This window comes from Fukomys damarensis, unplaced genomic scaffold (genome assembly GCF_012274545.1).
Source record: "Fukomys damarensis isolate Sample0158 unplaced genomic scaffold, DMR_v1.0_HiC HiC_scaffold_19, whole genome shotgun sequence".
NCBI classification, from domain to species: Eukaryota; Metazoa; Chordata; class Mammalia; order Rodentia; family Bathyergidae; genus Fukomys; species Fukomys damarensis.
In genome coordinates, this window is record NW_022900931.1 from 6,287,497 (window position 1) to 6,312,849 (window position 25,353).

The window sequence follows — 25,353 nt, forward strand, 5'->3', positions numbered from 1 at the left end:
GAGACTGGGTCTCACTATGTAGTTGAGACTGACCTGGAACTCACTGTGTAGCCCAGGATGGTCTCGAACTCACAGCGCTCCTCCTGCCTCAGCCTCCCGAGTGCTGGGATTACAGGCGTGCGCCACCACGCCTGGCCGAGCCCCTAAGTCTTTACAGAGAAGAAAAGACAGGGAGAGGAACCTAAGAAACAGATATACCCTATAATGGGGATCAATCCTCATTCTCAGCCAAATCCCACAACCACCCTGCTAAATAGCTGCAAGGTGGGGAGTGCAGCCACATCTGGATTGCAGAGCCTCAGAGTGGGCCTCTGGATTAACACCCTGGGTCATGTGTAAGGCACGTCATGGCATGAAGGCTGGAACATCAAGGTTGCGGCTTGTCAGAACCAGAAAACGGAAAGGCTGGTTCTATCACAAGTCTCAGAGGTTGCTTGAGAATAGCCAACTGAAGACAAAAGTGGCAGCAACAGCTACTGTGCTCTTAACAATGAAGAGCCTACGTTTCTCTGAACTGTATCATGGATCCTGTGATCAGCAATGCTCTGGCTGAGTGGAACAGACAGAGCCCTGCAATGCTTGGAATAGCTGACACGGACAGGTCCCTTCCCAAATCCCAATACCACTGGCTCCTGTCCTCCCTGTATATGTGGCAGATATGTGGCCTTGATCTGACCAGGGGAGGGGGGACATTTTATGAGTACTTACTGAGCGACAAGGTCTTGACCTAGCACAGGGATGGTGAACCACTTCGAGATGAGTGCCCAAACTGCAACCCAAAACCCATTTATTTATCGCAAAGTGCCAACACTGCAGTTAAACCTGAATACTGAGGTTTTGATTTAGAAAAAACAATCCATACATTAACATCTTTTGTCTTAAAAGAAAAAACAATACATGTGCCATAGGTTCTCCACCACTGACCAAAAGGACTGCATACACATCCTGTGGACAGTCTACACGGCAGACAAAACCGTCAGTGGAAACAGGTTTGAAAGACTTAGGATTGACTCTTTTTGCTTTCACTCTTCATTTTTTGGTGGAGAACATAACTCATATTGAGAATAAAGTTATTTTTAAAAGAAGACTAGAAAACTCCTCTGAATGCTTGACACCCTTCCTCACCTGCAGAGCATGCCTCTGCTCCCTAACTGTCCAGTGGAAGTGTAGCAGAAAGCACAGCAGGCACTCAAGATCTGAGCACACCCAGCCAGCCTACCACTCCAAGGCCAGCTGAGTCTACTCTAATCACTATCAAATGGCAGGGACAGAAAGCCTGCATCTCCTTCCAACGCCTGAAGCCCTGTTCCTGTCACTACTCTAGACCCTTGATGACTGCCTGCTGCCTATCATTGCTTCACTGCTTTGTGCATGTCTGTCTGCTTTTCCAATAGGACCAGAAGGCCCAGAAGCCAGGAAGCAGCAAGACCTACACATCCTTTGTCTCTCCAAAGCACCAGAACAAGAGCCAAGAATACAGTTGGTGCTTAGTCACCACTGATCTCATGTGGCATTATGACGTGAGGACTACAGGCTCCAATGGGCCAAGAGAGCAGAGCTACAAACCCAGGTCTCCCACAGGCAGGCACGCTCTGGCAGCTTGGAACCTCAGAAGTTACTAAATACCTGCTTGAGTCTCAGATTTAAAAAAAAAAAAAAATCAATTAACTAAGATTGACACCACTTGTATATGAGTGTGGTGCACAGGAGCCTATAGCAGGGGCGGCTCCCGCGGACGCCTCCAGTTCTGAGCAGCAGGGAAGGAGCACTCACCTGGGTTCCTCTGGGCACAGTACAGACTCTCCTTGGCTGTGGACTTCACTGACCAGCTCCGTTCCATGAAAAACTTCTGGCCCAGCGGATGGCAGAGCCAGCGCAGAGAATCTGGGATGGCACTGTGCTCTGGGCCACACAGGCTCTGGGCATGACTGAGGAAATAGTTCTGTGGAAGAACAAGGGGTACACATGATTCCATGGTGGCTGAATGCTGACTGCATCCCTTGTGGAGTCACCTAAAACATCGGAATGGAGGCTGCTGGGGGAATAGGGGGCTGGGGCAATGAGACCACAGAGGGCAGGGCCTGCACTGAAATTAGGGCAAATGGCTTTCCTGGGGAGCCTGTCATACCTAACAATCAGGTCGCAAATCCAGCAGGGGAAGGGAAGAGTGGCCCAAGACACAGGTGGGGCTCCTGCTGCATCCTGTCCCACTGGGCCTAACCCTTCTGGAATCCAAAGAGCCTGCTGGCACTCAAACTGCACAGGAAGGTGAGAGCAGTCTACCAAGGGAGGGTATCCCAGAGGTCCCCTGCCCATACTTCCCCCTCAACCCTCTGAGTGCCAAGCTCACCAAGTCCTGGGACTTTTTCTTGTGCCACTTTCATTACCAGTCCTTTAAAGTATTTTCAGGCAATAAACAAACAAACAAACAAACAAATAAAGTATTTCCAGGTAAACTCATATTCAGCTTTAACTAATTCTCCATCTCTTTCACCTCTGAGTATAAAGCGCTTAAAAGAGGGCTCAGCATAGAGGTCACTAATACACCTGACAGCACTGGAGAGGAGGAACAGCTCCTTCAGAAAGCCTCCCTCGGATCAGTCCCATCCCAGAGAAAAGTCCATAGGGACAGCCTCTTGCCCACGATCTAAAACACCAGTGCTCCAGTCTCCATGCCTACTGCACTGCTAGGATAAAATCATTTCAAGGCCTTAGGGACAAGAATGCAGAGACAATGTTGTGTGTCACATGTTTTCAGAAGTTCTGTCATTTTTTTTGAGTGAGGATATCCTATCTCTAAAATTCTAAATATGATTTCCAATCTGTAAAGCTACCTGACACAGGCCAATCTGAAGAGGGAGCTGAGCAGAGAAGGATGAGGAGGGATGATCATGGACAGAGCTCCAGACAGAGCTCACAAAGCTTGGGGCAGAGGTTGCTGGGCCACAGGCAGGGACCTCCTTTCATTCCAGCCACTGCCCCCACAGAGTGCAGTCATCCCACAGTTTGCTTTAGTCTCTTGGATCTGACCTTTACTGGGCTCTGAGCAGCCATCAGCTAATGTAACAGCTTCAGAAGACTTGGAACGCCAGGGTCAGAAATAGCATGGCCATGGCGCACCAGTCAAGGACACAGACAGGAAGACTGCCTTTCTCCAGGGGATGTGGAGACAGCTGCTCGAATCTAAGCAAAATGATCTGGCCAAATGCTCTAGAGACACAGATATTCAAATGGTAGCCTGGAGATGAGGGGGACATTTCCCCTAAATTTCTCATTACAGGGCCAGTGACACTAGCATGACCTCCTGCTAGGACCTGAGCTAGGACCTGAGCTAGGACCTGCAAAAGTGGGAGAACAGCAGCTGAGCTGTGAGGGGGAGAGGCATGGTTGGCATGGGGAGAGGGAGTATGGGGAGCTGGGGTGTGATCCCAGGGCCTCTAATGTTCCAAGCCCTTGTAATAATGGCCAATGCTGAGGACCAACTGAAGGACTCAAATGTCAGACAGACTCAGAAATAAAGCTGGGTTAGGTCCTACAGCAAGAGAAACCCACACAGCCCATTTAGGAAATCATTAAGTTAAAATATGCTTTTACACCGAATTCTTAAAGAAACACTAGCTATAACGGATCTCAGGGACTGGGGAAGTTTGAGTTTAGTGATTGGAGCTAATAAGAAATATAAATCTGGGATAGGCAGAGCCATAGTCTGGCTTCTGTAAGGGAAATTAAGAAAATAACTTCTGCTGCTCTTTTAATTTTCTCGGCATGATACTCTTATGATAATTTTCCTTAAAAAAATTATTTAAAAAAAGGTCCTAAATTTTTAAACATGAGCGTTCTCCCAGGCTGGAGCCCAGGAGCCTTCTCTGTAACCCACCTGCTAAGTACCTCACGTGAGAGGCCACCGCAGAAGCCCCTGAGCTGTTCAGATCCTGAGAGCCACCCAGTACTCTTGAGCCAGTTCCAATTCCAAGCTGTGCATCCCCTACACCTGGCTAGCCCTAAAGCTCTCAAACTGTGCTAAGAGACCTGGGTATCTTAATCTGTACCTCCTGAGGGAACTGGGCAGAAAGGGCCAGTTGCCTCAGAGATTGCAGCTCCTCTTCTCCATTTTACTGAATATGAAAATTAGGCAGAACTATTATAGCTGTGAATATTTATATCCTTTGACCCAACATCATCATCTCTAGAGAGTTAATCTGAGGAAGTTCTCACAGAGGTGTGTGAAGACAATGTACCAAGATGCTTATGCAGCAGTTTGAAACAGCAAAACCATAAACGCTTCCAATGTCCCTCAGCATCACCTACTACCTCTGCAGGATAAGGAGAATACAAAGATGCCTGAGATCTATTATTAGGATGGAAAAGCGAATGGCAAAACAGGGTTTGTGTCAGGCCTGTGGTGGCACATGCTTATAATCCCAGCACTCAGGAGCCTGAGGCAGCAGGATCACCATGAGTTTGAGGCCAGCCTGGGCTATATAGTGAGTTCAAGATCAGCCTGAACTACACTGTGAGACCCTGCCACCTGCCTTGCAAGCACAAGGACCCGAGTTTGATCCCCAGTACCAAAACCAAAACCAAAACAAACAAACAAACAAAAAAAAACAAAACAAAACAGGGTTTATGGTATGACTATGTGAAATAAATGACAATGTATATATGTTAGTACATGCAGGAAAAAGTTCTGAGGAAATAAAGCTAAACCAACCTCTGTTGTTAGGCCTACAGAATATTTTCACAGGATTCATGGGCAAGGGCAACTTTTTTTTTTTTGGTACCAGGGATCAAACTCAGGAATCTGTGCTTGCAAGGCAGGCGGTTTACCACTGAGCTAAATCCCCAACCCATCTTTGTTTTTTTCTTTTTGTAATAAAGTCTTGCTATGTTGCCTCCGCCTCAGCCTGCTGAGCAGCTGGGATTATTGGCACGTGCAACTGCACCCAGCCTTTGGGAACAATTTTATTGGGACTCTTTCCTGATTCTCTCTGCCACACAAATGCCAATCTCAAATGGTCTCCCTGAGTCCTTCTTAAATGCAGTTGCTTCTTAGCAATAAGGACAACTGAATCCCGGAGGGGATTCTGGGATGACAAAATAATCTCAAAGTTTATATGGTAAAGTTAAGAGCAAAAAGCCATCCTAAAACTGGAAGACCAACACTTCCAGATATTGAGACATTCAACAACAGAGCTACCAGGGCTGTGTACAATGAATGGGACAGACTGGAGTGCAGAAGACCTGCAACACAGACATTCAATTTATGAAGAAAGACCTACTCAGTGCAATGGAGGAAGGACGGTTTAAAAAAATAACAGGCACTGGGTCAGGAAAACAGCCAGATTTGGGGGAGATCAATCTTGAACCCCTTCTTCCAACTAATAACAGAAAATTCCAGTGGATTTGAGGGTCTGTGTGTACAGAACAAGGAATACGGCTTGTAGTAGACAACATGGGAGAATTATCTTCCTAACTCTTGCACAGGGTTAGGGTTATTAAACAGGACACAAAATGGCTAATTGTAAAAAAGATAATCTGGATTTCATTAGCTCAGGGTCTTGTGTTTACCAAAAGACATCATTAGAGGGACATGGTGACACATGATGCCTGTAATGGCAGCACTTGGGGGGCCGAGGCAGGAGGATCACTGTGAATGAGGCCAGCCTGGGCTACACAATGAGTTCAAGGCCAGGTTGAACTACATAGCAAGACTCCATCTCAAACAAACAAACAAACATCATTAACAAAGAGAATACATGTCTACTATAATTTCAGCACTGTGGAAGCTGAGGCAGGAGGACCACAGTTCAAGTCAATTCTAAGTAACTCAGTGATTAGAGAGACCTTGTCTCAAAATAAAAAACAGAGCTGGGATGTAGCTCGGTGAAAAGGCCCTGGTCTAATCCTTACTATGAGAGGGCCATGGACAGGCATAGAGAGAATGAATATGAATTGGCAAAGCATAAATCCAACAGAGGATCACATACAGAACAAAACTCCATCAATAAAAAGTCAAGACACAGAGGCTATGACTGTAGCTCAGTGGTGGAGTTTTCTTAACATGTAACCTTAACTCCACATGACAATATAGGCCAGCCTAATACATGACAACGAGCAAAAGAAGTCACAGGAAACAGTAACACTGTATGACTCTCCTAACACAAAGTTTATTTTTTTATTTTGTTTTTGTTTGTTTGTTTGTTTCTTTGTACCGGGGATTGGATTGAACTCAGGTCCTTACACTTGCAAAGCAGGTGGCGGAACCACTGAGCCAAATCCCCGGCCCCACAAAGTTTAAATAGTGGCCAAATACGTGAGTGATCAGGACGCTGGTCGCCACTGGCTGGAGGACTCACAGAAGGGGCAGTTTAATATCTGCAAGGAGGCTTCTGAGGTCTTAGTTCTATTTTTTTTCTCAGTACTGGGGATTGAAACCAGGGAGTACGAAGTTGTATCTCTGGCCCTTCATACTTTATTGAGATGGGGTCTCACTAAATTACCTGATGATGGCCCCTGAACTTGCCATCTTCCTGCCTCAGCCTCCCAGATAGTGGAATTACAGGTATGTACCACCATACCATGTAGCTTGGTTCTGTTTCTTGATCTGTTCGCTCATTAGATTGTTTACTTTGGCAGGTCACTGACCAGTGTGTTTATTATGTGTGTACTTATCTACAGTCATATTGTACCTTAATAAAAGACTCACAAAAACAGGCTGAGTGTGGTGGTACGTGCCACTAATCTTAGCTACTTGGGGAACAGGGAGAAGGGGGGCTAAAGGGGGTTTCTAGGAACATTCTCCTTCTTGATCTAGATGGTCGTTACACAGGTGACTTCCTTTTGTGGCTCTCCTAGACTGCTGAGATGTACTTCAGGAAACTGACACATCAGCACAGGCCACATTCCTGTTCATTCTTCGCTCATCACCTCAATTACCAAAGTACAGAAACAAGCGAAGTGATAATTCCATTCTACCTAGTAATTCCAACATACCTAATGTGTTCAGCAGTCTACCCAAAGTAGGGCATTAAGTAAAATATGCAGGTATCTGCTAGAGTAAGGGAAAGCCTGAGGTCAGCATGCACTGTGAACTAGCTGATAACAGGATAGGAATCAGCCAGCTGTGAATGCCCAAGGTTGGCAGCTCGCCAGGCATACTGGAAACACTTGATAACCTTAGTTCCTACCCCAGGTCTGACCTGAGCTCCTTGGAGATGGGCACTGATTTTCATTTCTGGATCCACAGAGCTGTGATCAATACAAGGTGGCCAACAGAGGAAATAAAAAGGAAATTCCAAGACTGAAAAGTGGGATAATAGCTCCCAAGCAGTCATGCAGTAGCACTGAACCAATCTTCTTACCACAGGATGCCAGGATGTCCTGCTTGCAAAGCTTATGCCTGTCAGGGCCAGGAGGGGAGGAATCATGATCGGTCTCATTCACTATTCTAGGTACTTGTGGGACCAGAGGGTGTATGAATGCCCACCCCTCTGGGTGGTGGGCACCTGATGGCAAGGACCATGCACTGTTTTAACTCCTGGCTAGGGAAGGTGTGCAGCACAGGTCCGTGGAAGAACGCCAAAGGGTACTCACAGCCAGGAAGCCCAGTCTGCCACCACACCGGGTCTTGAGCCCCATGGCAGCTGTCAGATGGATCTCCACCAGTGTGCTTGGTGGGATTTTCTCCTCAGCACACTCCGCCAGGTTCACAGCACACAAAGCCATATGCACATCTGAGCATGGAGACCCTGCAGGAAGCTTCCCTAGGGCAGGCAGAAACAGATACCAATGTTGACAGATCCACCAAAGCAAGCATTTCCCTGCTTTCTCTCGTGCCATCACAGTAGGGATGTCACGAGAGAAAGAAGGAGGTTTGTCATCAGACAGGCCTGCATGTGATGCCTGCTCTGCCACCTCCTAGCTGTGTGCTTCCATTTATCTCCCAGTGTGGGTGAGGACAAGGCACCTGGCTCTGTCCTAATTGTTGTAAAGGACTCAGAAGGGCACAGTGCAACATGTATAAACAGCATGGCCACATCCTGCTGATATAGTACCAAGTCTCCAAACATTTCAATGGAGGTAATGAAAAAGTAAAAGAACAAAGCAAAAATCAAAACAAATTTGAATTTTTTTTGAATTTTTAAAAAAATCTCCCCACAACAAGCTGGTGTGGTGGTGTACTCCTATAATTGCAGCACATAGTAGTCTGAGGCAGTGACTGCTCTGAGTTCAAAGACAGTCTGGGTTACACAGAGGGACACTGTCTCAAACTCATATATGTAAGAACCCATCCCATGAGGGGGAAGTAACAATACTGAGCAACGATGGCTGGACACATGATGTGACAGTAGGCAGAAGGCCCAGAAAGGCCTACTGTGCTCGCTCTCCCCTATGAAAAGTACACAGCAGCTCCTCTGGGGGCAGTCATGAGGCTCAGGGACAAAGTGCACCTACACAGGCCCAAGAAGCCATTGTGGCTGTCCTGAGGCTTTCATAAACTCATTAGCTTTGGTCCTTGCTCCAGCAGTGGGAGACAGCAAAGTCAGGTGTCCCATCTCACTCTGATCTGTGCTCCTCCAACTGGGCCATCTCTTCTTAGTCAGCATATAGAACCCCCAGATCCACAGTTCATTCTGTACTGTCCCAGGGTATTTGTCTCTTCTGTGAGGCAGTGTGCAGTCACCTCTGTCCCTCGGTGCCTCTCCTGGGCTGTGGCCCAGAAACTGCTCAGCTCATGTAGAGGGGATGAGTGACATGAAGCTCCCCAGCTGGAATTCTCTAGAACTTGACAGCCAGGAGGACACAGTCTCCTGATCCAAGACCTGTGTTGGGGTTGTCGGTTCCAAGGCCATGTGGAGGGGCAGATTTGCAGGAACTTGCTGAAACACTTCTGTTAAAAGCACACATTTGGCCCACTGTCTCATCTCTGGTCACTTCTCCATCTGTACTGCCTGGGTCCACTCAACTTCTGCTTGAAGGTCCTGAAGCCTCTAGGGATTTCTGACACTTTCCTGAGGACCACGTCCCAGTCTCTGGCCTCACCCTACCACCCTGTCCTCGCTCCCTCAATACCACGCATATCAATTCTCCTCTGACCCCTCTCTCTGCCCCCTGTTAGTGTAAAGAACAGGTAGTGCACACCTCAACCCCAGAACTCTGCCTGTCTTTACACGAGGCACTCCCTGATGTCAGCATCTTGGGTTTTTGTTCACCCTTGTAGGCCCAGAACCCATTTTCTGTTCTGGGTTGCAGGTTCTACTGATCCAGCTGCCTACAGAATAGCTTCCCTCTTGTGTCACACTGTCAAGTGTCCAAAAGAGAGTGGCACCTTTCTCCAAGAAAACCACCCTTCCTCCAGTTTCCTTCACCTCTCTGGGTGGTAACACAGTCCCCCTAAACCCCCAAGCAGGAAGCCAAGGAAGGCTAGGCATGGTGGCACACACCTGTAATCCCGACACTTGGGAGGCTAAGACAGGAGGATCACCATAAGTTCAAGGCCAGCCTGGGCTACATAGTGAGTTCAGGGCCATGTCTTACAACAAAACAACAGAAGCTAAGGAAATGTCCTAGCTAGTTCCTTTTCTTACCCATCACATCCCGTGACTCTCCAAGTCAAGCCAATTCCACCTGCTAATTTCCTCTCCATGTGTCCCCTTCAGCATCTCTTATTTTGAGGCTGTAGCCAATCTCTATCTGCTACTCCCCAAAATTCAGAAGCACCAATCTGATCAGGTCACTAATTTCCTAATGACCTTCCCTGGATCCTAGGATACATAAAATGCACAATCCTTAGCCTGGCAGCCACATCCTTCCTGCCCCTGTGTCTTGGCTCCATCATCCTTTCCTTGCATGGTTCCTTCCAGGGACTACTCAAGCACTCTTTTAAGGGCTGCTTAAGAGGGGGCTCCTCTTTTGAGCTATCTCTCTGCCCTTTAGAGCTGCTGTCCTCTATGTCCTCCCAGAAGTCAAGGCTTTGAAATGTCTTGGCCTCCGAACAGCCCAGTGAAATGTGCTCTGTCTGCTGAGCCTACCACACTAGATGAAACTGTCTCCAAATGCTGGCCTGTCCACCTCCCCACCAGAGCAGAAGCTTACTGAATCAAATAAATGATCCTATTTCATTCCTCATCTAAGATGAGATTTTTAAGTGCCAATTTTAATTTAAATATCACTGCCAGTGAATGCATGATGCGCAATGTCTGTATGACACTGAAATTGTACAGATGTTACTTTGACAAAAACGTGCATCTTAGAAATGATAAATTGCAGCTATGAGAAAGCAGTTTGAAGACTGGGCTAAAAAAGCAGTATAAAAGAGGCTTCAGCCAGGGTGGAGACCTAATAAGCCAAGCTACGGAGGAGATGGCATGGGCACCTTGCCACAAGCCAGGATGTAGCAGTCACTCTCACCTGTGATATGCAGCTGGTGCAGCCTATGATAGGCCAGGGCCGCATCCCGTGCACTGCTCTTAGCCTCATCCTCAAAGCCAGCTGCAGTGGCGGGTGTGGCTCGCCAGCGCTGGAAGACTTTCTTGAGCAACCAGCGCACCAGGCGCAGCTTCTGGAGGCTGTAGCGGATCACATTCCAAGAAAGACTGCAGGCCAGGTCCAGGCGGGAAGTGGGCAGTGCGCGACCCAAAACTGACAGGCAGGTCTGTAGGTTGGCCGCAGCAGCTGCAAAATCCCCCTATAAAGCAGCAAGAGAATGTAAGGGTTACTGGCCTTGCTACGGTCTTTTTTCGGGGGGGGCGTGGTGAGACAGGGTCTCACTATGTAGTTGAGACTGACCTGGAACTCACTATGTAGCCCAGGCTGGTCTCGAACTCACAGCGATCCTCCTGCCTTAGCCTCCCAAGTGCTGGGATTACAGGTGTGCGCTACCATGCTCGGCTTTATGGTCTTTGTTTTAATAGATTTCTACTCTCCCAATCATTATCAGAATAATACATGACCAGTAATAAAAATCGGAAACATTGAAAATCTATGAAGAAAAAAAGAAATCACCTGTACTCTTATCCCTTAGAATCACTGTGAACATTCTGAAGTATTTCCCATCTTGGGAACAGGACCCCTCCAATTATATGTGTACTTTAGGACCCACAGCTTGGCCCTGGGTGACAGATCCAGGTTGGCCAATCAGATTGTTAACTGAACCTACTTCAATTTATAGGAGAGAGGAGGGGAAAACAGGCTCAGTTTACTGCTAAGGAGTGTTCTGGTTCACATGCCTCCCTCCCTTCCTTCCTTATTTATTGCTACTGGGAATAAAACTCAGGGACCCACACTTGCCAGGTAGATGCTGCATTGCTGAGTTACATTCCCAGCTCACTTAACTCTCCTTTAATGCTGTGATTACCACAGAGTCCTTTGCATAAAATACCCTTGCTGATTTCAATGAAAAATTTCAGCTAATTTTCTTGCTCAAAAATCTTCACTGGGCCAGGGATTTAGCTCAGTGGCGCCACACCTGCCTGGCAAGTGCAAGACCTGAGTTAGATTCCCGGTACCAAAAAAAAAAAAAAAAAAAGTAGATTTCTGAATTAAACAGCATCTACTAACTACTAAAAAAGTCTTCCCTGCTTCTCCAGAGAACTGGAAACAAACCTTAAATCAGTTATGAGTCAAAGCCTTCTCAAATTTGAGACCAGCCTTTGCCCCATCTCTGTGACATATTCCACAATCCAGATACACCCATCAAACTTGCCGTCTCCAAGCAGTCCATCCTCCCTGTGCTGGACAACTCCATTCACACCCCAGGGCCCTCAGCTGGAACTCCTCTCTCTCTACCCCAGACTCCCACAAGCACTTCATTCTTCCAGTCATACTACAGAAAACAGATCATCTCATGCCTACAGCATCATCTATGTATGAGTACCCTCTCTTCCACTCCTTGTGACTACTATTCAGGCACAGGGTCCCTTTTTCCTTCAGTCATCATAGCACCTGCCACAGGACTTCATCCTCAGTGGGTTCTCAACACCAGCCACTGAGTTCTTAGCCAGGCCTGGGTGAAGATGAGGAAAAGTAGATGACAGAACTCACCCTGGCAAGGTCCACGTCTGCTTGCTTCCGGTGCCGCCAGAAGGTGACTGAGGAGCGCGAGTGTGGCCGGATCACTGGCTCCCCATGGACCAGCAGCTTCACAAAGACGCTCAGGACAATCACACCATTTACCAACCACAGAAGGAGTGTTGGCATCATCCAGTCTAACCAGCCCACAGAACCTAAAGAGGGGCAGTGTTCCAGCTGAGCCTGACAGACCCCAGCAGCGTGACAATAAGGAGCCTTCTACCTCATTTCCAGAAAGGGTGGACAGTTCTGCAGCCTAAATACAAATCTTTGCAGTGCTCAGCACCATGGAGCCAAGTGCCATAAAAATCCCAGCCAAAGAGAGTTAGGACCTTGGTCTCACAACTCAGGTAAAGAACAACCCATCTGCATGCCGTCAGGCCAGGTACCTCCTACTCTTCTACACCCCCAACTCCTCCTCTCCCCCAGAATGGGTCATTATAGCAGTGCAGGTTCCTGTTTTGTTGCTTTTTTCCAACTGAACTTGGGTTTTACCTGTTGTTTCTAAAATGTAACTTATGCCAGTCTCTGTCAAAAGGGAGTGGTGGTTAAGGACTACTAATTTGGGACCTGCTACTTTAACCCTATGGTTTGTACACCAAGTCCTTCTCCTGACACAGCAGTTACCTACACCCAAGTAGCATGAGGGGGGACCCCACCTACCTGACTCGACTGACAGCACGCTGCGGCTAGAGCCCGAGTATGGATGCTGGTCTGAGTCTCCAGCACCTCCCCACTGCAGCAGGGAAGTCAGGGGATTAAAGGAGAGGCCCAGGAAGGTGAGAACACACAGCAGAATCCGAGAGCGGTCCACCATGCCCAGCGCTACAGGAGGGGAGTCCGGTTCATCTTTGACCTTCAAAATAGGGCCTCAGGGTTGGAATGAATACTGTATGGGTTTTTACAGCATTTTACTTTTATATATGTACCAGGAGATAGACCGTGAGGCTTAAAATTCAAGACAACTAAGTTAGACAAGGAACAAAGCTAGGGAGGATCTAAGAAGTTCACAATTCATAAACTTGCTCAAACACCGGACCATTCTCCCTCTTGCCTACTGAGAAAAGTACATGTTCCAAAGAACAAATGCAGAAGAATTTTCTTTTAAAATCGACCTCTACCACAAAAGAGAACACACTGCATGATTCAATTTCTATAGAATTCCAGAACAGGCAAAGCAAATCTGGTGACAGGAAGTGGATGAATCAATAGGGGCCTGATGCTGGAGGGAGTATGAACCACCTCCCAAGGTTTGGGAAAGAGCTCTTTGGGGTGATGGAAACGCTCTACATTTAGACCATAGTGATAGCTGTATAAATACACGTGTGTGTTAAAACTCCTGGCACTGTTCACTTAAAATAGTATATTTTATTGCATTTGTTTTTATCTCAATAAATATGATCAAAGAACATTCTTAGCATAGATCTATCTAAAGAAATTAAAACAGTGCTTTTTTTTCTTTCTCCTCCCATTTTACAGAGGAAGAAATGAGGCAGAAGCCTTGACAGCCTAGAGAAGCCACAGGGTGCAGGGAATAAGGCGGGACTCAGATTTTTCCTGGATTCTCATGTGGATATACCATTAGGCTCCTTTCTAGCACTTGAAAATTTATTCTGATGACTCAAGAAGCCTAGCCAGTTCAACTTGTATGTCATATAAGCTACTGTTCTAAAACAGAATCATATCTATAAAATATTTTAAAAATAGTTTCGTTACTAAGTATCTGATATAATAAACAGCATAGCCAAAAACATACTATATCAAACTCTGCTTTTAGACTCAGAAACTGCCAGTGTCAGTATATAGTATAGGACCCAGTGGTCTCTACAGGTTCCTAGAAAGATCATTAGGCTCAGAGCCTCTTTTAACTAATCCCATCAAACTTCAATTGCCAGGGGCTTTTTTTTTTTTTTGACAATTAAAAGCCCTTGGCTGGAATGTTATCTGTTAGATTGCAAATTGTAGTCATTTCCAGAAAGTAGACCCAGAAGCAGCTTCCTCTTAAACCAACTGATCAGCCTCCAAGTGGTCTTGCCAGGCCCATTACAGGCAGAGAGGTAATGAGGCGCCTCCAGCAACTCCCAGAGCCCACTGCCTGACAGCTGCTCCCTCCTGTGTCCTCATTCTAGGTCTGGCACTGGTTCTTCTCTGGCGGATCCTTTTTTTTTTTTTTTTTTTTGGTTTTTTAAGACAGGGTCTCACTATGCAGTTGAGACTGACCTGGAACTATGTAGCCCAGGCTGTCTCGAATCACAGTGATCCTCCTGCCTCAGCCTCCCGAGTGCTGGGATTACAGGCGTGCGCCACCACACCCGGCAGACAGATCCTTTTAGTAAAGAACAGTTAAACCTGAAGGGCTGTGTTCCCACAACCAAAATGTTTTTTTCTCACTTTCCAGGACCTCACTAATTCCACAGAATTCCCATTCCTCTCCATCTAGGCCCTCTTAACACCTGGACTATTTTCTTAGAGAAAATGGACAAGATTCCAAGGGTTAGGAGATTTTAAACACCTGTACCTTTGCATCATCCAAAAGAGGACTTCCTGGCTCAGAGTCAATGGAGTAGGGGGAGAAGCCAGCCTGGGACCCCGAGTCAGAGGCTGGGGGGGACATCAGAAGGACATTCTGATTAAAGTCATCAATCTTCAGGTCCACGTCACTGTCCACCAGACTGCCTAGGTCAATGCCCTTCAGGAGCTCTGCAAAGAAAATTGCAGCTGGGATAGGACTGGGCTGGGCAGGCCTGGGACACAAACATGTGTCCTCCCTGCACCTGCTCCATACGAATAACACTTTCTTAAGGAGCACACTTACTGTTTTTCTGATTTGCCAGCTTTAGTACCATGTTCTCCTGGCGCAGTTTATGATTAACCTGCTGTAAATATTTGATATAATCAATAGCCTTCCTCAGAACGCCAGACTTGTGCATCTGGGAAAGAAGAAAGCAAAACACTGTGAAAATCAGTGCAAGCCAGAACGGAGAGAACCATGCCCAGAGAGTGTGGATATGGAGCCCAACTGTGGTGTACAAGATGCTGGTCCAAACACTAACTACCTAGCACTAGATACTCCCTATCTCTGAACCTCATTTTGGTTCTCAACATAGGGATAAGGATATCAGGTGAATCCCAGGCTGGCAATGAGGGCTAAATGAGACAGAATGTGTAAAGAGCTTAGCCTCACACCTAGCACATGATCAACACACAACACCAAAACAAACTTTAAAGAAATGACAAAAAACTATAGCACTGGTATGTAGCTCAGTGGTAGAGCACTTGCCTAGCATGCATAAGGGCCTGAGTTTGATCCCCAGCTTGACAAAAACAAAAGTGAACCAACTAACAACAATGAAACAACATTGATGATCTTTATTTTACTTTATTTTGAGTCTAGGTCTTGCTATGTAGTTCAGGCTGGCTTTGAACTCACTATGTATTTAAGGCTGGGCCTTACCTCACATCCATCCTGCCTCAGCCTCAGCTTTATTTTTTGGAGGTTGAAAGGTTTTCTTAAGTAACACTATATACTTAAGACCTATACCTTTTAGCCAGGTGTGGTGGTGCATGCTCACTCATAATCCCAGCACTTGGGAGGCTGAGGCAGGAGGATCGCTGTGAGTTCCAGACCAGCCTGGGTTACATAATGAGACTCTGTCTCAAAAAGCCAAAAAAAAAAAAAAAAAAAAGGACATATACCTTTTAGATTTCTAGGCTACAAGGAAAATCAAACTTTCTTTCACAGTAAGGATGAAAGTAAACAGGTAACAGTAAAAAAAAAAAAAAAAAAAAAAAAAAGGACATATACCTTTTAGATTTCTAGGCTACAAGGAAAATCAAACTTTCTTTCACAGTAAGGATGAAAGTAAACAGGTAACAGTAAAAAAAAAAAAAAAAAAAAAAAAAAGGACATATACCTTTTAGATTTCTAGGCTACAAGGAAAATCAAACTTTCTTTCACAGTAAGGATGAAAGTAAACAGGTAACAGTAAAAAAAAAAAAAAAAAAAAAAAAAAGGACATATACCTTTTAGATTTCTAGGCTACAAGGAAAATCAAACTTTCTTTCACAGTAAGGATGAAAGTAAACAGGTAACAGTAAAAAAAAAAAAAAAAAAAAAAAAAAGGACATATACCTTTTAGATTTCTAGGCTACAAGGAAAATCAAACTTTCTTTCACAGTAAGGATGAAAGTAAACAGGTAACAGTAAAAAAAAAAAAAAAAAAAAAAAAAAGAAAAAAAAAATCTTTTTGCCAAGAGGTACATTAATCTAAATACTAGAAATATGTGAAAAATCAATTTTCCTTGTTTGCTGTTGGTCATAGACTCAATGTGCACTTTCTTTCTCTTCTTCCCTAAAAGGTAAAATATTGCTAGCTACCAATGAACATTGCTAAAAGCCAGTGATGCACTCAGCTGCCCCAGGTACAGCCAGTCCCCTACACTGGGATTCCTGATGCCTGCAAGAGTCAAAGGTCCCAGTAGGTCCCTGCTTTACCAATCCCCAACAAGTTATGTTCTGTTTTTGGTATCGGAGATCAAACTCGGGTCCTTGCAATTGCAAGGCAGATGTGGTGCCACTAAACTAAATCCCCAGCCCTACAAGTTATTTTAATTAATATTTGTATTAGTATTTTATAATCTTGACAAATACCAAGATATTTTAATAAGAAGGCCACCTCTAACTCACTCTTATGTTCACTCAGTTTAAACCCAGGATCTCCTTAACTTCCATGGCAAAGACAAGTAGAGGGGAAATGGCAGAGCATGAAATACCACTTTGCTGGGCACCTACCTTAGCATCTGTACCCATGACTAGGTCCTTCAACTCAATGATTTTGTCATTGATGGAGGACCGATAGCGCTTCTCGATGATATTGTGTGTTGTCCGCCTCTCTCCTTCTTTGGGGGGCTCAAGCTGCTTGACTCCCCCAGGCACTTGCTTAATGGGCACTTTCTCTTGTCCCATCATCACAGGCATGGTTGTCAGAATGGTGCCACTACTGCCCACCAGGGTCTAGAACAGGGGCAGAATTGCATCTTTGTGAGTCTGAGTCAAGCAACGTCACACCACAAAGCTGCTTGCCCTGGAAGTGTGGTGTCAGCTGGTGCTGCTATGTGATCTAGGACCCTCCTGTGATAATTACAGAAGGCCCCGAAAGGCCTCAGGAGCTACAGCATCTCAGTTACTACCTCTCTTTCAGAATCACTGTTGAGAAATCATATGATTAGAAGATTAATATGATTAAATATGCCTTAACTTCTCACTTCTATTTTTTTTCCCCACAGGACCTTGCGCTTGCCAGGCAGGCATGGCACTACTGAGCAACATCCTAGGCAGATATGCCTTATTTTATTTTATTTTTTTTGGTACCGGGAATTGAACTCCTGTCCTTGCACTTGGGAGGCAGGCGCTGGAACCATTGAGCCAAATCCCTGGCCCATGCCTTCACTTTTGATCTAGGGGTGTCAGAAACAAGTTATGAGACTTTTGATTTGCTGTCCAACTGCTAACTACCTCTGAATCCACACACAGTGAGCCAAATTAGTTGGCACCAGAGAAAACTTTGTCCTGGTATGAGACATATTTTCCCCTCTCAAATGACAATTAAGTAAATTACTGCATTTCTTCCTATAATTTGCTCATCAAAGAGCTTCAGGGCAGAACTGACTCTCTAAGCCAGAGCCATTTTATTAAATAAATAGGCCATCCATAGAGGCTTTCCCCTTCTATTCCCATCTCTGCTTTTTCCTTTTCATTTCTAAGTTTACTAATTTTAGTTAAATTTTTTTCAACAAATGGGTTGAATATTCAAATGGCCAATAAATAAAAGACTGCTCAACTTTAGTCATCAAGAAATAATTCACATATAATCCAAGTTATAAATCTTAAATTTTAGGCCTTGATGTACTTTTGCCTATGTTTACAACATGCATAGCCACCCAGGCTAAGAAACTCTTTTTAGAAGATTCTCTCATGCTACATGCCCCCATCACGGTTCTGACTCTTCTGAGATGGGGTCTCACAGTCTTCCTGCCTCAGCTTCCCAGAGTGCTGAGCTTACAAGTGTGGACCATCGTACCTGGCCTGTTTTTAAACTTCACATTACTAGAATCATAGTGTGAACTCCTCTGTGGTGGGCTTCTTTTACTCCATAACTATTTTTGAGTTTTAGCTCTATCTCACACAATAGTTTTTTTCTTTCTGCTGAGTATACTTTCATTGTATGAATATATTTTAAGTTTTTTTTGTTTGTCTGTTTTGTTATTGGTACCAGGGATATTAAACTCGGGGCCCTTGTGCTTTCAAGGCAGGCGGCAGAACCAATGAGCTAAATCCCCAGCCCTATTTTAAGTTTTTTATCAATTCTGTGTATTTGGCTGTTACACTTTGGCTGTTACCAATTCTTGCCTTTTATGAATAAAGCTAATGCTTCTATGGGCCAGGGATTTAGCTCAGTGGTTCTACCACCTGCCTCACAAGTGCAAGGTCCTGAGCTTGATTTTCAATACCCACCCGGCAAAAGCTAATGCTTCTGAATTTTTTTTTTTTTTTTTGTACTGGGGATTGAACTCAGGTCCTTGTGCTTGCAAGGCAGGTGGCAGAACCACTGAGCTAAATCCCTGGCCCACTTCTGAATTTTATTACTTAAAAAAAAAAAAAAAAAAGACTTATTACAGGACATTTAAAGAGGTTTCAACTCCATAACAAAAGGATGAATACCTTCTACATCCCTCTCTTGGTGACTTTCCCTGCCTAGTGGTCCTACAGTCCTTCAGAAACCAAACCCCAGTAGTAAGATATAAGAAATGATGGCCCTGTGTATCCAGAGCTGCTGCCCAGGAACATGGGTTCCCTCGCTTTTCGTTTAGTCCCTACAGCTCCCAGGACTCCCATCTAACACTGGAGGGCTTCAAGGAAAAACAAAACTAAAAGATGGGTGATACACATGTAAAGGTTCCCGATGATAAATGTACTTAATGGGGAAAAAAAAAAAAAAAAAAAAAAAAAATGGATGCTATGAACTGAATAATTCCTTAGAAATCCCAGAACCTACTTAGCATGTAGGCTTGAACATGTCTGAAGACTAACACCACCAACAAAGGAGATGGAGGGAAAGAGCCTGGGGAAGAAGGCAGAACTCACTGGTACTTGAAGGGCAGCCGTCTGGATGGGGGTGGTGAGGGCAGTGAGGGCTGGGTTCTGGACTGCAGCCATGACAGGGCTGCCATCTGTCTTCAGTGTGGTCAAAACAAGAGAATCTGTCTTGATGATCTGAGGCTGGACCAGGACCTGGATGAAGAAAAAAGAAAAGGAAAAAGAAGATAGAATTGTTTTTCATATTTTGCATTTGTTTCTTATTACACAGACCCTTTAAACAAAGACCAAGAAAATATAATGTTCATGAAACCGAGAAAACACGAAATCTCACAGAAGCTATGTCCAAAGCTGGCTATTTTATAGAGCCTGAATGCTGGGTAGAGGGGTAGACAAAAGATAGCTAGAGAGGGTCCTGAGTCTTAAGGCTTCACACTTCAAGGAGGGCAGTGCCAACTAGCTGTCTGGCAGGAGCAGAGTGGGGATGAGTTGCAGCGGATGGCTGAGGAAGAAAAGTTTGACTCGGGACAAACTCACAAAGGCCAGGAATGTGGTTGAGAAGCAAAAAATAGTTAACCTGTTTTGTTTTTTTAAAGATAAATTACTACCAGGTATGGTGGTGCACACCTATAATTCCAGCACTCTGGGAGGCTGAGGCAGGAGGATCACAAATTTGAGCCTAGCCTGGATAACTAAGTGACTTAAGACCCTGCCTCAAAATAAAAAACAAACAGGGCCAGGCATTAACTCAGGGGCACCATGCCTGTCTCACAATCGCAAGGTCGTGAATTTGATCCCAGGTACCAAAACAAACAAATAAATAAAATAAAAAACAAAAAATGCGCTAGGGATGTAGCTCAGTGCAAAGGCCCTGAATTCAATCTCCAGTGCTGGGGGAAGAAATACACATTACTTTGTTAGTAAGAAAATAAAAACAATATAAGCTCCTTCCTAAAAAAGTAATAATGTTTAGTAGTTACTAAATAGGAAAAACAAAAAAATTACAAGGATGAAAATCATCTGAGAGACAGAATTTGTGCATTTCTTTCCTGTTTTATAGATTATGTGTCAGTGAACACTATCCCAGCCCTTCCCAAGCATGTGTGGATACAGTCCAAGATCTCTGCATCTGGGACCCCGATGCCCCATTAGTCCTACAAGATGCTCCATGTATTGGCTGGCTCGTGCTTCTCAGGATGCAGGACAAATCTTCAACCAAGAACTGGCCAACAGCCCCAACCAGGACCTCGTGGAATCCATTCCAGCCACGTACCGGGACCTGCTGCACCTGGGGCGCAGCAACTGTCTGCACCGTGGCCGGGGCGAGAGTCTGCAGTGTGCCATTGGCTGTTTGTGTCAGCACCCGCTGGGCTTGTACTGTCTGCACCTGCTGCTGGATGGTGACTGGCTGTACCTGGGAGGATGTCACCAGGCTTTGGACTTGAGGCTGAAGGACTTGGGGAAGAGGAGAAAGAAGTCACATGGATGAGGAATGCAGACTGTCAATGTAGCTGCAGTAATAATCCAAAGATGGAGCATCTCATAAAAATTCCAACTACCCACCTGCTGCTGAAAAGATGCGCACAGCCATTTATAAGCTGGTTTAGAGAGTAAGAACATCACATAAGGGCTACATCAATTTCTGAGGGAACAAGTACGAATCATTTTGCGACTTCCTCTGGGTGCAGGGGTGGAGATAGGGGAAGCTAATCAACAAATGACTGCACCCAGCAGCAGAGTTAATGTTGAAAATCAACAACTCCCCGGGTCTTTACTTCTTCTCACCTTTTCTACATGGAAAATGTACAATGTTTTCCCTTTATCTCCCCCTCCTTCTTTAAACTATCAAGAGCCTTTCAAATTCAGGAACATCCCACCCAAGGATCCCCAGTCAGTGGGATGAAGTACATCACAAAGATGAGCACTCGCTCAGACACAGCACCATTTTTTGGCGGTGGTACTGGGGATTGAATCAAAGGCCTTGCATGTGGTAGGCAAGTTTTCTACCATTGAGCTACATACAACCCCGGCATTTTTTATTTTGAGATAGGGTCTCATTAAATTGCCGAGACTGTCTTTCAACTTGCAATCCTCCTGCTTCAGCCTCCCAAGTAGCCAGGATTGCAGCACGTACTACACACCTAGCTTGCAGCACCTATTTTTAAAGCTGTATTCATTTCCACAATGTTTGCTCAGGAGCTGTTTGCTCAATGAGTGGTTCTCAACTGTGGGCCTGATCCCGGTACTACTTTAGCTAAGTTTTGGGCCTAATTTTATTCATGACTGTGACTGATTTTATTCAAGGCTGTACCTCCAGTTATCAGGATGGTCCTCTGTCTATCATGCTTGTTGGATCTGATTACCCTTGAAGAAGGCCCAACAGATATTAAAGTCTTTGAGCAAGCATTAAGGTTTTTGAGCAAGCAGAATGTGAAGCAGTCCTTTACCAATTCATACTATCAAGGACCAGAAACTCAGGACTAAACTGACACACTCTGTCATCCTTGAAAAGGACCAAACCATCCACACAGTGTCTATAAACAGACACACAACTCCGGAACCAACCAATAATTTAGAGATTCAACTTCTGAATCACCTTGGAAGCTGGTGGCTGCATTCTGGTATATGAGAGGCTGTTGGATGATCCTCGTCTGAGGAGCAGTACTGAACGTTGGGGTGATCATTACTGTCTGCTGCTGCAGCTGGGCTGGAGGCTGGGGCTGGGGCTGGGGCCGAGGCTGGAGAACAGGAGTTGCCCTCGGTGGGGTAGGAACTGCAGGCGGAGGGACTTTGACTTGCAGGGTTGGAGCCTGGGGGGAAGGAGCCGAAGAAGAGAAGGAAGACAACGGGACCTGGCTAAATGACCGCTGCAAGGAGGGGTCCACAGCTCCGCTACTGCTGCCCCTGCCACTGTTGCTGCTGCTGGAGCTGCTGCTGTTGCCACTTCCATTGCCACCTCCTCCACTGCTGCCACTACCACCTCCGCTGGGGAAGGAGCTACACAGCTGCTCTGAAAACAAGTCGGGGAACTCTCCCACTTGATTGCTGACAAACTGCAGCATCTCTGTGAACAAAGGAAAAGGAGCAATTTTTAGTGCCACACAATATATTAACTTTCCAATTTTGCTTAAGAAACTGAGGCATAGGAATTAAAAGTTGCAGCTCACTGGCAGAGCACTTGTCTACCTTGTGCAGGGCCCCCTGAATTCCAGAGAGAGAAAAAATACAAACAACTGAGCCATGAAAACCCAATGGCTTTTCTAAAACCATGGCTGAAATGGAAGGGAAAGACAATGAGACAGAGGGGGAATCAAGGTTTTGGAGCACACCAGCCTTAGCCTAAGAAGCCACCCCCAATCTCAGCACTGCCCCAGGGGGCAGCACAATAGCTCTAAGGGTCTGCTTGTACTGTCCCAGACCCCACCTTGCCTTCACTCTGCTCACCACCAGGAAAACTCTGTGTCTCCTCTCCAACCATGGCAACACTGGTGTCCTCAAAAGCACTCTGGGATAACGAAGTTGATAGCTCCCAAATCAAAGATTTTTAGGGGTAGAAAGGAAGAAAAGATCACTTATGAAGTCCAAAGCAGGGACAAAGGTCACACAGCTTTCCAAGGACACTGCCAGTTCTCTGCTGCCCGCTCTGTTCTCCACTTGACCACAGCTGAGCAGCATCAGGAGGGCACAGCAGAGCAAACACCCCTGTGCTGAACTCCATCTCACAGGGCCCTCTGCCCTCCTCTAGCAGGAACCCTTCTCTTTGAGCGAGGCATCTGTGGGCCACGCGGCTGCATCTTCCTGGAGACTACGCCCCCACCTCCAAGCCCTCAATCATCAGCCCCAAAGGCTCACATCTGCCTCCAGAGCTTCTTCCCAAAGATGCATGTGCCAAGCCCAACCTGCTCCACAGCTAACAACTCATCCCTCATCACTTGGATCTAACTAACTTGGGTCTTTGAACTTGTGAGGCAGGCAACAAAACTCCTGAGCTAAATCCCCATCCCTGTTCCACTTATTTTTAAATCTGTAACTGTTCACTGCCCCTATTCTCCATTTTCTCTCTAACACATTCCCAAGAAGCTATGGCTTGTTTTTATTAGTTTTTTTATTAGTATGTTTATGACACATAAGAATTACATTAATTTTGGAGAAATAGTATATACACCTGCTGCATCTTATCCCAATCCAGATCCTGTTCCTATTTCTTTACAAAGATCACCCCCCTTGTTTCCTATCATTTTTTTTTTATTTTGCTCTTTATTTATATTGAGTTTCTCAAATAAGAGAAAACATATTTAACCTTCTGGGTATGATTTATTTCATTTAAGCATTATAATCTCAATGTACATTCATTTCCCACAAGTGACTCAAATCTGTCCTTCTTTATGGCTGGGTAGTATTTATTTCACTGTGTATGTGCATACATGTATTTTCTTTATCCATTTATCTGTTGATGGACTTACAGGCCACCTCCAAACTATTAAGAGTTGTGTTGCCACAAACATGGGTACGCATGTATCACTGTAATATGATGTCCTTAGCTCTTTGGAGAAGATGTCTGGAAGATGTATAGCTGGGTCAAATGAAATTTCTATTTGCTACTGCTTGTTCTTAAATCATGGTTCCCTTTCTCTAAATGCACACAGGAGGTATCTGTGGCAATGAAGAGTTACATGTTGGGCAAGCAGAACGCTGTTTCTAGTGTGGCTGCCATATGGGCTAATTGAAGCTTAGCAATTCAATTTCAGCACCATAAGCACTATCAGTTTGCTGGGCAAAACAGGGTTTCAGCAGATTAAATTCCTAAAGTGGCGCATCTTACCAGCACCTTGACCCTCTGCTCTGCCCTCACTCAACCTATTGTGTATGGGAGACAGAAGTGGGCAAATGTCCAGATACTACAACTCCTACCAATCAAGTCCAATTCCAGATTACAAATACCTCTAAGAAAATGACCAAAGAACCCTAACAAGTTTCAAGCTTTCTAAAACTTCCATAAAATTCTAACTCTGGGACATGAACACTGACAATCAACTCTGCTTTTCAGAGGCCCTCACTTGTTTTCCCCATGGAAAGCTGAGAGCAGAAAGCAGGGTTGCCCTGGGTGTGAATCTAAAGATGCAGCCCAAATAGCTGTATGAATGTGGGATAGTTACTTCCCTCTACGCCTCAGTTTCCTCACCACAGAAGGTTGTCTGGAGAATACAATGGACCTCTGCTCTGAGAGCATTATTATCAATAAGATAATACATGCAAAGTGGCTGGTGAGGGGCAGGCCCTTATGAAGCTCCCTATTAGTGGTATATCTAGAGCACCCTCTGCACAGCACTTGGACCTGTTTATTTCACCTCATCAAGTACTCTCAAAAGCCTGCGGGGGAAGATACGGGCTGGTGTGCAAAGGTCACAAGGCTTAGTTCACAAAGCAGGACAAGAGTGTGTAGGCTGATGGAATGTGACTGCTTTAATTTAAAAGGAAAAAAAGCCTCTCAACCCCCACATAGAAAGCTCCAGTGGAGCCATCTCCAGTCAGCCAGGCAGCTGGGCCTGGCTGAGTGGTACACAGGGGCCTGTTAAAATGAGCATCTGCAGTTAGAGCGACATGAGGCTGTGGGGGGCTCTGCTCCAGCAGGGCAGGAAGCAGTGCACAAAATCCTTTGGGTTCCTATCCAGCCTTCAGTGCCAAAGGACAGGAGGCCTGGAGAAGTGAGGAACAGCCCCCAGGAGCAGTCTTGCTCTGTAACTCTTAGCTCCACCCTGTGGGAGCATCATAATGTCTCTTCACTGCTCTCTGCTGCGATCATTTGTGTTCTGCGATTACACAGGCTCTCAATTCAGCAGAGGGCCATGAAACACAGAAAAGGGAGGCCTGGGAGAAGGTTTTATGGAGCTGTGAAAATGAAATTCAGGTTCTTGATACAGCCCACAGAGCCCAGAGCCAGAGACTTCCTAGGAACTGGGCCAACATACCCAAGTTCACCTCATTTCCCCTTCAAGTCACATTTCTGCTTTTAGCTGATTCTTAAACTTACGTCTAAATTGTGTAATAAAGTACGTGGGGCCCGAAGAAATTTATTTGGGTTGTCTCTTTAAAAGCAAGCAACCATAGGGCCAGGGATTTGGCTCAGTGGTTCTACTGCCTGCTTCACAAGCACAAGGGCCTGAGTTTGATCAATAGTACAAAAAAAA

General features: G+C 45.5%; 1 protein-coding gene across 4 annotated transcripts in view; it reads right to left on the reverse strand.

Moving 5' to 3' along the window:
- The window catches only part of Srebf2 (sterol regulatory element binding transcription factor 2), a 46,621-nt gene that overhangs the window by 9,994 nt on the left and 11,274 nt on the right, over positions 1-25,353 (reverse strand). For 2 of the 4 annotated variants that reach the window (XM_010634441.1, XM_010634440.1), the window contains exons 1-12: positions 22,610-22,658; positions 21,762-22,229; positions 20,439-20,620; positions 19,214-19,360; positions 16,862-17,083; positions 14,885-14,999; positions 14,588-14,769; positions 12,733-12,925; positions 12,043-12,224; positions 10,411-10,687; positions 7,594-7,763; positions 1,774-1,942 (exon numbers count right to left, since the gene is read on the reverse strand). In XM_010634441.1, the coding sequence (XP_010632743.1) occupies positions 1,774-1,942; positions 7,594-7,763; positions 10,411-10,687; positions 12,043-12,224; positions 12,733-12,925; positions 14,588-14,769; positions 14,885-14,999; positions 16,862-17,083; positions 19,214-19,360; positions 20,439-20,620; positions 21,762-22,229; positions 22,610-22,643 (2,341 nt within the window). In that variant the 5' untranslated portion in view covers positions 22,644-22,658. Of the gene's footprint in view, positions 1-1,773; positions 1,943-7,593; positions 7,764-10,410; positions 10,688-12,042; positions 12,225-12,732; positions 12,926-14,587; positions 14,770-14,884; positions 15,000-16,861; positions 17,084-19,213; positions 19,361-20,438; positions 20,621-21,761; positions 22,230-22,609; positions 22,659-25,353 lie in introns of those variants that run through there. The other 2 variants (XM_010634442.1, XM_033766198.1) reach the window with 1 other exon arrangement.